Here is an 11,955-nt window from a genome sequence, read left to right as displayed (position 1 = left end):
GCAGGAACAGAGGCCACAGAGAGGCTCTGTCCCTTGTGGCCTAAGTTTGGTGCAGAACTGCTGCTTGAGATGTCACAGGACCTCTTGCCTTTCCCTCATGGCTGTTGCTTGTACTAGGTCATCAGAGGTCATGTTGAGAGCCTTCACAATGGCTGATAGAAATGAGTTCTTTTCTGCTCGAAAATAGCCAGTGGGTGGCTGGAGAAATGGTTCGCAGGTTAGGGCTACCTGCTGCCTAGCCTGAGGACCTAACCTTGGGACCAATATGGTGAGAGCAGAGAGCTGACTCCTGCCCACTGCCCTGAGTGCACCGTGGCGCACACATGTGCACACATAAATAAATGGAATAAAAAGTAGACAGTAAGGTCAGGAACCAGAGCCCCTGGATCATTGTCCATTGTCCAGTCACAACAATTGGGGTTTGCACACATGTCCCCAAAGTTCTAAGCTCTGTCCTTTCTTCCTATGTATTTTTTTTTTCTTGTGATACGTAGGGGCTTGCTATGTGGCCCTGGGTGGCCAGGCTGGCATCAAACCTGTGGCGAGCCCCCTGCCTCTGCCTCTGAAGTACTGAGATTATAGGGCTGTGCCACCAGACCTGCCTTCTAGGCTCTTTCATACACGAAGCTCTGGTGATGTCTCACTTTTATTTATGGACATTTATGTGAGTTTTTCGGTGACGCTGGCCAGTAAATTACCCGCTGTCTTTTCACTGATCGTTGTGGTAGCTCTGGCTGCTCATGAGTCCTGTCAGCAGCCAGATGGCGAGTAAGACCTCACAGAACTATTCAGGGAACTCTGAGGGTTTGTGGAGGACACATGTTGCAGAGGTGAATTTTGTTTCGTTTATTTACAGAAGAAGTCCCGATATCCAAGCGAAAGAGGAGCTGTGGAAACATATCCAGTAAGTAGCGGGTCTCCCCCGTGTGTCCAGGGTTAGAATATCTGTGTATGCATTACACACACACACACACACACACACACACACACACACACACACACACGCACACACACGCACACGCACACACCACACACACATACACACACGCACACGCACACGCACATGCACACACACACACGAGTATTTTGTTTGCATGTATGTATATGCACCACGTGCGTACCTGATGGTCCTGGATTCCCTAGAGCTGGAGTTATGGATGTGAGCTGCCATGTGGGTGCTGAGTGCTGAAGTTGGGTCTTCTGCAAGAGCAGCAGCCAGTGCTCTTAATTGCTGAGCCATATGTCCAGCATGACATGTGCAGCTTTAATCGGTTGTAAGAAAAGCCAGTGCCACTCCAGGGAGCCTCTGTCGGACACCCCAGCAGGTCCCTGTGCCCCCGACTCTGTGTTGTCTGATGCTGACAGTGGTGTCGGGCCAGGCACCAGCAGCTGTCCACGGGCTGCACCCGTTCCTCCTCTCCGGGGTCACTAGTTTGCCTGTGAATGCACCTCAGCTAGGCCAGTCATTTACAAGGAGTACAAAGAAGCAAATCCATATAGAAAAGGACACCACCTCAGGGAGAGAAGCTTAGCCGTGGGGAAATGGGGGCCCTGAGGGGTGTGATTATAGAAAGGAGGGAAAGAGGTCCTCCCTTTTTTCCTTGAACGCATTCTAGTTTTCTCAGCTTTGTGCACGTCATACATGAGTACTACTTTCACTAACCCCACGTTTTGAGACTAGGGCAGAAAGGGGAAGCTCGTCAATTGGAGGAGGTATTAGGATGTATGCAGGCGTGACAGCTGTGACCCCATTGCTTACTCTCTCGTAGGAAGGAACTTGTGGACCCATCTGGATTGTCGGAAGAGCAGCTGAAAGAGATCCCATACACTAAAGTAGAGTGAGTGCACCCCTCTGGAAGTCTTTGCAGCTTTATTAGTGTGACAGTTTTATTTGCTGTGACAAAACACCTCGACCAAGGAAAGTTATATAAGAAAGTGCTTAATTTGGCTGACAGTTCAGAGGGTTAGGATCCAGCTTAGAGTCCGGGACAGCAGGGCAGAGGTGGCAGGAACAGCCGACAGCTCATCCTGACTCTCAGTAGGAAGCAGGGCACAGTGGGGATGGCCCCAGTCACTGAAACCCCAAGCCCACCCTGGAGACCCCCCTCCAGTAAGGCCACACCTCCTCGTCCTCCCCAGCAGTTCCAGCTGGGCTCTAAGCATTCAAACCTGAGCCCGTGGGGCCCGTTCCCATTCAACCTACCACAGAAGGGAACAGTGCATTCTTACTCTGTGTTCCATGCATTGTTTCAGTCTGTACCTTAGTTAAAGATTAAGGGAAGAGGTAGAAAAGGTAGCTGTAACTATCCTCTCTGTGTGGTGCTCAGGTTTCTGATCTTTGAGCTTGGGAGGTAGAGGCAGGAGGATTGACACAAGTTCAATGCCAGCTTGGTCTCTGGTGAGTTCAGGCCGGTCTGGGCTAGAGTGAGAGCCCCTGTCTCAAACAAATGACACCCATAAACCTGCTCTTGTTCTGTACTCCATGACTCTCCTGCTTGTTTGTGAGTGAGAAGTTACAATGAATGATGAATGATGTCCATTTTAAAGAATTTTTTTTGCTGAGATATTCATTGATAACAAATCAGCTTTATTGAATATTTTAACATTAGGAGAATTATATTTATCACAAAACCCGGTCCTGTGAGCCCAAATGAGTCCCCTTCACAGAACCGCATTGACCTGAACAGGCTTTGTGAACACTTAGTAGGAGTCTCCGGGCTCCAGTCCAGGCTGCTGAGCACATATTGGCTGTTTTTCTGCCTTGTAATGAGTCAAGGAAAACTGTCCTGGACTGTGTAGATGAGAGCGGGGAGGGCAGCCTAGAACTGGAGTGCCCCACCCTCCTGCCTCCTCTCAGACTTTGAGATTACAGGTGTGCTCTGCCCGGTTTAACCACTAAAGTTTAAATACTTCTGAGAATTCACTTGGATTCTCTTCAGGAATATGGAAGGAGCACACTCACTGCTTTATTTCCCTCTGCAGCCCACTTTCTCCCATCCAGGAAAACTCTCAGCCTCTTCCCACTGTCCAACCTCTTCTCATGATGTGTGTGTCATGATGTATAAATCAGCAACTTGTGGGAGTCAGTTCTCTCCTCCCATCGTGCCTGTCTCTGGAACCCAAACTTAGGCCAAGCTTGCCAGCTCTCTTACCATGATTTTTAGGTCAAAAATTGAGTTTTTGTTTTTTAAGTAAATGCACAGATTAAGAGATTTATGGCATATAATGTGATATTTTAATATGTGTTTACACTGTGAAATCATGAAGTCAGGAAAGCTTAGGTCTACCACTCATTGTTGTGTGTGTGCTGCGAACATTTAAGAACTCAGCAAGTCCCCCGTGAAGACTGAATCAGCTAGAACCGACCTTTTCTTCCAGGAAGTTGAAGGTTTTCTGTTCTCACTGTAAAGTTTCCCTTCCATATTCCTGGAGAGAATTCAAGGGAATTCTCATAAGTGTTTAAATTTTAGTGGTTAAGCCGGGCTAGGCAGAGCATACTTGTAATATCAGAATCTGAAGCAGAGGCAGGAGGGGCACCCACATTCTAGGCTTCTGTCTACACAGTCCAGGCCAGGACGCTGTCTCCAAACACCAGCAACAAAAATTGTGGTTACACACACACACACACACACACACACACACACACACACACAGGCACACTTACACACAACAGCTCCATTTGCAGCGTAAGCAGGAGAACATTTTTCTTTTGTAAAATGCTATGAGATTTCAATCACTGTTGCTTTTACAGCCCAGAGAAGTCAAGTTCTTAAAAAAAAAAATCCAAAACAAAGTCTGAGCTAGGTGTGGAGGTACATGCTTATAATCCAGCACAGGGGGTATGGAGCTGGGAGGGTCACGAGTCTAAATCACCTTCAGCTTTATCATCAGTTCCAGTCTGACGCCAGCCTGGACATCATGAGACCCGCTATCAAACAAAATCCACCTACAAAATAAAACCGAGAATAATTAAAGGCAGCTTTTAAGTTCCATTTTTTATAGTTTATAATTCAGGAAGATTTGCACATCATCCTGCCTTGACTTCTGAGTATTTCCTTGCTTTGTTGGTGTCCTCTCAGGACTCAGGGTGACCCCGTCCGCATCAGGCACTCGCATTCTCCGAGGAGTTACAGGCAGTACCGCAGATCCCAGTGTTCGGACGGAGAGCGGTCTGTTCTCTCGGAAGTGAAGTAAGTGGTCAGGCCTGAGGACATGTCAGCCTCACGGCTCCACAGGACAGCCTGCAGAGCTTCAGATCTGACGTCTGTCCAGTTCACAAATTCTGACACTTTCTCTTTGGCAGCTCAAAAACGGATCTTGTACCACCACTTCCAGTGACCCGTTCCTCAGACGCTCAGGGGTCTGGTGGCTCCACAGTTCATCAGGTTAGTAAGATTTTAAGGTATTCCACTGATGACTGTTAAAAAAATATGTATTTAGTGTGCATGATGTGTATGGGCATGTCTGTGTGGTCAGAGAGCTGCTTTGTGGACTGTTTCACATGGGTCCTGGGGTTTGAACTCAGGTATTGACGATTGAACTGCAACAGCTTTTACCCACTGAGCCATCCTGCCAGCCCAACAGATAACATCGTTTAACTTCATTTTCTTTGTGAGGCAGGGTCTCACTGTGTATCCCTCTCCATCCTGGAACTATGTAGACCAGGCTGACCTTGAACTCACAGAATCGGCCTGCCTTTGCCTCCCAAGTGCCAGAGTCAGAGGTGTGCCCAGGGGCGAGCAACTGTGAGAAATCTGAGAAACATTCTGTGCTTCCAGGAATTCCTTTGGATACACTGAGCAATGAGTCTTTAACTCCATTTTTACATTCTGTTTACCAAAAAACCACATACAAAATCTGCAAGCAGAAGGAGGTGATCAAAAACCAGGGGCACAGACTCCAAAAGAGCTGCTAGGAATTAAAAGCAGCAGTGCAAGATCCCAAGATTAGAGTTTGGAGGGGAGGTGCTAAGGGTAAGACTAAGATCACGTGGAGCTACCATAAAAATAATTGCTTCACTGATTTCCAAGAGTGCTTTAAGGTATTTCTTTTCAAGCTGGAGAAATGGTGGGCACAGCTGTTCTGTTAAAGGGATGGCAGACACAAGTACTTAGGTCCTGTTGTAGCTGTCCTCCACAGCAAAGGGCAGGCCATCCTGGAAATGTTTATACATGTGGTTGGAAGAGAAGTCCTAACCAACTCAGGCATCCCTAGGAGGCATGGGCAGAGAGCGGTTGTGAGGCATTGTTGGTGGCATCCTTGGGTTTTCATCTGACATTACGGGTTGTGTACAAGTTCCGACTCCAGAAGTCCTGGGTATGGTGTCCATGCTCAGGTAGGTCAGTTAAGCTCTCTTGATAATGCAAACCTCCAAGGCTCCTCAGCCTAGACAGTGACACTCAGTTCCCGATGATAGGGAACTAACTCTAAGCCACCACACTGTACAGTAACTGTCTCATAGGCTTTTGGGCTCCTCTGGCCTTGCTCATAAAAGAAAGCCTAGTTAAGGAAGTCTTTTAAGTAATGAATAAAACTGCTGTGTACCCAATTGTCAGACCAAGATTAAACACATTTGCTTTTGCAGTTAACTAGAGGGAACTTTCAAAGGGTATTATAGACTTTTTTTTGCATTATTACAACTTGCAATGTTATCAATGAATTTAAGGTGGCCACACTATGTTGCTACTGGATTACTCTTCCCGGGATCATACAAGTGTGCCCCTCTATGCCCAGCTCCTGGTGTATTTCTAAAAGTACTCAAGCTGATTGTTTTCTTCTGGTATCAAATCTCTTTCTAGAGAAGAAATGGGTCTAAAGACAGCTTGATTGAAGAAAAACCTCAGTTATCTACAATCAATCTGACTGGAAAACACACAGTAAAAACAATAAAAACTATCCAGGCTGCCCGCCTCAAGACCGAGACTTGACCCAGAGTGGAAATGCTGTGTGCCCCTGCTACTTTCGAAACTGTGAATTAGATACTACCCACATATCTTGGACATGTCTTTAGCACAAGAAAATAAGCATTTAAGGTTTATGTCCAGCATTTTTGTGCTGTGGGGCCTTTTGACTGGAAGGACTTTATGAACTCACTGGATGTCAGTCTTTCCCAAAACCCCTCCGACTCTGTGCATCTCATCTCCAGCACAGCCAGGACCAGATGGCTCCGATGAAGTCCCTGGACTCCTGGCCTGCAGACTGGCCTGACTTTTATCCCCATGAAGCTGTTTGTAATATTGTACTTTGTGGCATTAAGTCCCAATTGTTATTTACAAATATTGTAAAAAGCTGTTAAGTGTTTATTTGAATTTAAGTGTTCTTGTCTTGTGTTTTCTGAGAGAGAAAAAAAAAAAGCCTGTTTGGACTGTCACCCCTCCCCCATGTACCCAAGTTCTGGACCTTTTCCCTGTGCAAGGTTGACTTCAGCTAGGGACAAATCTAAGAACCTTCTGTATCGCCACCGTCAGCTGTAACCCATCTTTTCCTGTGGCAGGCCATCACCAGCCTCCTTGAAATTCTGTTCCCTCCTTACTGTTTCAGCCTCTTCACATTTTAAGACAGTCTCACCCTCTGCCCAGCTTAAGAGCCTGTTGACTTGTCCCCTCTAGCCATTCAGTTTTATTACAGCCCAGTAATTCAACTTTGCCCCATAAATGCCTCCAGCTATTCCTTTGAGGACATCTTCAGCACCCCTCTCAACTGGGGTAGATAGCTCAGTGATACAGTGCTTTCTAAACTCAACTGTGGCCTTTATTTACTCCCCGACACAGAAGCAAGCCAACAAGGGTTCCCTCATCCAGTGTCTGAAGTCTTGTCTCGTCCTTCTCTGCTGTAATTCTAGTCTGCTTCTACAGGACATCCTTTGCAGCTCACCTCACTGTGACCTCATTGGCCCACCTCCCTGGAACCTTCCTCTCCTGTTATTCCTGATCTTGCTTTAATAAAACCCAAGCCTTAGCGGTCTGGTCTCTTTACTGCTTATTCAGCCTTTCTTACCGACACTCCCAGCTGACACCAGAACAGAGGGAATAGTGTCGCTGATGTCACACTTCAAGGCGCTTGCACATGCTATCTTTCCAACTTTGCTTTGCAATGGCACCCGCCCCCACCAAATGCTTCTTCAGGTCTCCCTGACTTGGTCAGATCTCCTGACTGGATTCCTCTCACAAAGGAAACTTTCCATCTAGGATATTCCACTCCAGCAAGGAAAGTGTTTTAAATAAATTTTACAACTAATGAATCCCCAATGTATTTTCTATCCTTTCCTGTTAAGCAAAGGGTTATCAGTTTAGCTGTTACACAGGAAACCACAGTAAGGCGCTCTGGCAGCACGTCATTGAGCACACAAGACTCAAAGCAGCATATTAAATATTTATTCATAGCCTTGTTACAAAATGCATTCATCTATGCAGTGTCTCGACACACCTCTTAGAAAATTTAAGTCATCCATGTTTCTGAAGATCAAATTTCCAAATCATCAAGGACACCCTAAAAGAAAAAAAAAAAGATAAACTTTACTCATTCGCCTTAAGTATTTTGTAACAAAAATCCCAACCACGGCCATTGAACTTACAGATGTGGCAGGTTTTTTCCTAGCTAGTACGCAGACCACCATATTGTACATTCAAGATTTCTGTTCAATACTACGTACTCAGAAAAAAAACAGCCTAACATCCCTAAAAGTAAGCCAACGGGCAGAGGTTATGTCCTTTGTTAGTTACCTTCCGCGCTAACTTCGGGTAAGCAGTGACAACGCAAACGAACCAGTTAACACTGGTGATTCGGATGGCACTCGGACTAGGAAGGAAATCCCCACCAAACTCTGCAGCCGTCCTGGAAGGTGTCGCTCGGCTTCAGACACCCACCTGCCAAACGAGGACGAACCAGTTAAAGGAAACCGCCCTCCCGACGCTGGGCAGCACGTTCACCCGCACACCCAAGTTCCGGTGGACTCTGTTACTTACGCAGCCTCCACACCCAAGATACCGAACTCCAGGGTGAGAAAAGGCTGCAAAGCATTACTTTATGCCTTTTTTGACACCACGTTCACTAGCGACCAAAGGTGAACGGGCAACACAAAGGCTGCATGCACAGCGCCGCTCAGGCCGGCTCTCCCCCCTCCTCAAAGCCTGGAAAGGGGAAACCAACCCCACCTTCTGACCCCGATGTCCACTCCGTCCTCGCCCAGTGTGCACCTGTGCATCCACGGTGACGATCTCCATCACGGGCGGACGGCGCTTGGCTTTCCCACCGACCCATTTCCCGCGGGGTCCGGCGGGCCGGGCTCCTCACACGGCCGCCGAGTCCGCACCATCTCCCCTTTGCCCGGGAAGGGATGGGAGGCCCGAAGCCGCCGCGGTCCCTTCAGATCCCCGCGCCATCACCAGCCACCGAGCCCCAGCGTGCAGCCCCGCCATGCTGCGCGCCACGTGAGAGCGCAGAGAGGAAGCCCGCCGCTCCCACAATGCTTTTCTACACCCGGGAGAGCCCACTGTCCGCGGAAGAGGGGGGGGGACGTCGGACTGTACCACGGCCGCCGCGCGCTCTCCTGCCGCCGTGTGGCCGGAGGGAGAAGTGCAGCGCGGGAGGCTGCGGCGCGGGTTTCCTAGAAAGAGGGCGCGGCAGCCCGGCGCTCACCCGGTTCCTTCGCTGTTGTGGGACCCGTCCTGCCCCGCACCCACCCCGCAAATAGGATGATAAGGAGGTTTTGTCAAGTGTGTATCCAGCTCCCCTTCCTCCCAGAGCGTTGGGTCAGTGATGAGCAGCGGGCGTAGAGTTGGAGGGACCCAGACCCAGAGCTGGGGGAGGCGGGACGTGGCTTCCTCCTCCGGATAAGGAACAGCAAGGTCGAAAATGAAAAAAAAGCTAAACCCAAGCCAGTCCAGAGTCCGTACGTGCTCCAGGTTCTGGCTGAAATGCCTGGGAATCGGGATGTGAGTGCTCTGTCTTGCAGGCTGGTGTTGCACGATCGATAAACAAACAAACAAACAAACAAACAGCGTTGAGAGCCAGGAAGAGTGGGGTGTGATGCTGTGCGTCTGTTGAGGGAGGAGGATCGGGAGTTCAGGGTCACCCTGAGTGAGCTACTTAGTGATATCTAGGCAAGCCTGGGCTACATAAGCCCAGTCTCAAAACAAAACAACAATCCACACCACTCAAGCCAGAAAAGCAGGGTTATGGTAATGGACGCCTTTAATCTCAACCTGTGCAGGCAGAAGCAGGAAGATCTCTGTGAGTTCTAGGTCAGCCTGGTTTATACTCAGTGAGTTCCAGGCCAGCCATGGCTTTATAAGTGAGTCCTTGTCTGGGAAAAGACAAAAAACAACAACAACAAAAAAAAAAACCAGATAGAACAGCATTGTCCAGTAGCAACACAATAAGGATTACTGTACTAATTTTAGAGTCTCGAATTACCAAATTACAAGACATGAAAATTTAACTTAAATAATAACCCAACATTCATAGGAAATTTTTAATAAGGTGCTTTGATTCTTTTTGTTTTTGTTTTGTTTTTTTTTTTTTTCTTCGAGACAGGGTTTCTCTGTGTAGCTTTGTGCCTTTCCTGGAACTCACTCTGTAGCCCAGGCTGTCCTCAAACTCACAGAGATCCACCTGGCTCTGCCTCCCGAGTGCTGGGATTAAAGGTGTGGGCCACCACTGTCCGGCTGCTTTGATCTTTTAAAAGTCCTCCTTCCTCTCCTTTTTCTTTTTTGGTTTTTTGAGACAGGATTTTCTCTGTGTAACAGCCCTGGCTATCCCAGAACTCCTTTTGTAGACCAGGCTGGCCTTGAACTCACAGAGATCTGCCTGCCTCTGCCTCCAGGGTGCTGGGATTAAAGGCGTGTGCCACCATGCCCGGCTTAATTCCTTTAAAATCTTAAAAATCATATTAAATGCCAGAAAATCAGCACATTTCCGTTCAGAAAAGGGACATTTTATGTGACCCCCCGCTGTCCCCAGCCGATGGCTCTAATTACAGGGAGGTTGTAGGTAAACTTTGTAGGATCTGGGGGCACCAGGCTGTGGTCAGTGTGACTGGAGTGGATGGAGGGGTGCATTGGGGAGATGCAGGCAGAAACAAGACTTGTAGGGCTGGTTCCTGAGGTAAGGAACTGGATTTCACCATGAAATTTTAGAGTACATTTTTACCTCAGAAGTGAAGCAGAGGTTCTGAACTGGCCACCTCGCACCCAAATCATCACTGCTTACAGAGAGAGGGGAGGCGTTGGGATGACTGTGTGGCCCAATGAGGATTCTCTTCGGAGTAAGTTCTGTGTCTCCTGTCCCCCCACACCCCTTCTTCCTTCACTTTTTCTTCTTTCCTTTCATCTCCACACCTTGAAACTGGTTCTTGTTATGTAGCCCAGGCTGGCTTTGAACTCACAGTGATACCCCTGCTTCAGCTCCTCAGCTTCCCAGAGTACTGTGATTACAGTGTTCACCACCATGCCTGGCTTTTAAAATGAATGAATGTGAATTCATTTAATGTATACATGAAACACTTGGAGCATCATAACTACTTTTTCAAAGTAGTTTGAAAAGGAAGATAAGGAAATACTCTGGGCAGTGGTGGCGCACGCCTTTAATCCCAGCACTCGGGAGGCAGAGCCAGGCGGATCTCTGTGAGTTCAAGGCCAGCCTGGGCTACAGAGCGAGGTCCAGGACGGGCAACAAAAACTATATGGAGAAACCCTGTCTTGAAAAACAAACAAACAAACAAACAAACAAAAAACCAAAAAAAGAAAGAAAGAAAGAAAGAAAGAAAGAAAGAAAGAAAGAAAGAAAGAAAGAAAGAAAATAGAGGCCCCCAGATGGGTTATCTTCACAGTAAACTATGCTGAATAAGGAAGGCGATACATCTGGGGAAATAACCACATAGAGGGGAAATGTGCTGTGACCAGGAGAAAGTCGTAACTCTTTTTTTTTTTTTTTTTAAAGATTTATTTATTTATTATGTATACAATGTTCTGTCTGCACACATCCCTGCAGGCCAGAAGAGGGCACCAGATCTCATTACAGATGGTTGTGAGCCACCATGTGGTTGCTGGGAATTGAACTCAGGACCTCTGGAAGAACAAGCAGTGCTCTTAACCTCTGAGCCATCTCTCCAGCCCCGAAAGTCGTAACTCTTGACCTGCCTTGAGAAGTCACTGTAACATCTTGGGTGACAGAAAGGTTGGATCAAGGAGACCAGTACCATCAGGATTGCCATTTAGACACTGAAGGGTACAATATGGGGACTGTGATGGATTTCAGTCTTGTCTTCTTGCCAGACAGAATCAGAGTGAGGACGTTTTCTGGTGTTGGGCTGGCAGCAGGCCTAGGTTTCTATCTAGCTCCGACACTTTTCCCCTTAGGTTACTGACCACCATTCAGCGCTTGAATTTCCTCGCTTACAGGTAACAGCCATCGGTATATGTATACTATATATGTATATATAGTACACATTCCATCCATATATGTACCCATAGGAACCTAAAGAGTTAGGGGGGGCTGTGGAGTTCACATGCTGTATACGGTGAATCGTGACATCTAATAGAGGACTCAAATGGACTGGGCTCTTCCTCTTCATCCCCATCGAGTATTAGAGCTTCCTGGATTAAGATCTCAGGAAGGGGAGGTGCTGCCGGTTTTCTTTCCATGGCTTTCCACTTTGTTCCCACCTTGTGCTCTCCTCTTTCACCTGCTTCTTCCCCCTAAACGTTGGAGAGTACAAGGATAGGTGGAGGAAAAGCATGTGCACCCACATTAGATTATCAGTGTCCAGGAGCCATTTCCAAATTCTTCATCTTCCTGACGACTTCAACTGCACACATCCTTGTAGGGAAAGCCTGGTGATGAAGTCCAGGCCAGGAGAAAGGACATTGCAAGAATACAGGGAGGGGCATATGCAATCTGCTCCTCCCTTCCCCTCTACCTCTGGAGCTGGGGCACCAGGTAAGGTCACAGCCATGT

At 47.7% G+C, this 11,955-nt stretch overlaps 1 protein-coding gene, 1 long non-coding RNA gene and 1 other non-coding gene across 5 annotated transcripts in view; 1 reads left to right on the top strand and 2 right to left on the bottom strand.

Moving 5' to 3' along the window:
• Window positions 1–6,308, top strand: part of Epb41l4a (erythrocyte membrane protein band 4.1 like 4A) — a 207,609-nt gene extending 201,301 nt beyond the window's left edge. For all 3 annotated transcript variants that reach the window (XM_059246173.1, XM_059246171.1, XM_059246172.1), the window contains 5 exons: window positions 857–904; window positions 1,770–1,838; window positions 4,080–4,190; window positions 4,304–4,385; window positions 5,799–6,308. In XM_059246173.1, the coding sequence (XP_059102156.1) occupies window positions 857–904; window positions 1,770–1,838; window positions 4,080–4,190; window positions 4,304–4,385; window positions 5,799–5,927 (439 nt within the window). In that variant the 3' untranslated portion in view covers window positions 5,928–6,308. The remainder of the gene's footprint in view (window positions 1–856; window positions 905–1,769; window positions 1,839–4,079; window positions 4,191–4,303; window positions 4,386–5,798) is intronic.
• A 1,049-nt stretch (window positions 6,309–7,357) lies between these two features.
• LOC131895872 (uncharacterized) lies at window positions 7,358–7,827 on the bottom strand. Its single transcript, XR_009375309.1, has 2 exons — window positions 7,722–7,827; window positions 7,358–7,488 (listed from the first exon to the last, which is right to left on the bottom strand). It is a non-coding gene; the product is annotated as an uncharacterized LOC131895872 (long non-coding RNA).
• A 124-nt stretch (window positions 7,828–7,951) lies between these two features.
• LOC131896268 (small nucleolar RNA SNORA13) lies at window positions 7,952–8,084 on the bottom strand. The gene has a single exon (XR_009375424.1). It is a non-coding gene; the product is annotated as a small nucleolar RNA SNORA13 (small nucleolar RNA).
• Window positions 8,085–11,955: the final 3,871 nt, after the last annotated feature.

Source organism: Peromyscus eremicus, chromosome 19, assembly GCF_949786415.1.
Source record: "Peromyscus eremicus chromosome 19, PerEre_H2_v1, whole genome shotgun sequence".
Classification (NCBI taxonomy): Eukaryota; Metazoa; Chordata; class Mammalia; order Rodentia; family Cricetidae; genus Peromyscus; species Peromyscus eremicus.
Note: the sequence above shows the minus strand (reverse complement) of the source record. Positions and strands in the feature narration are given on the sequence as shown.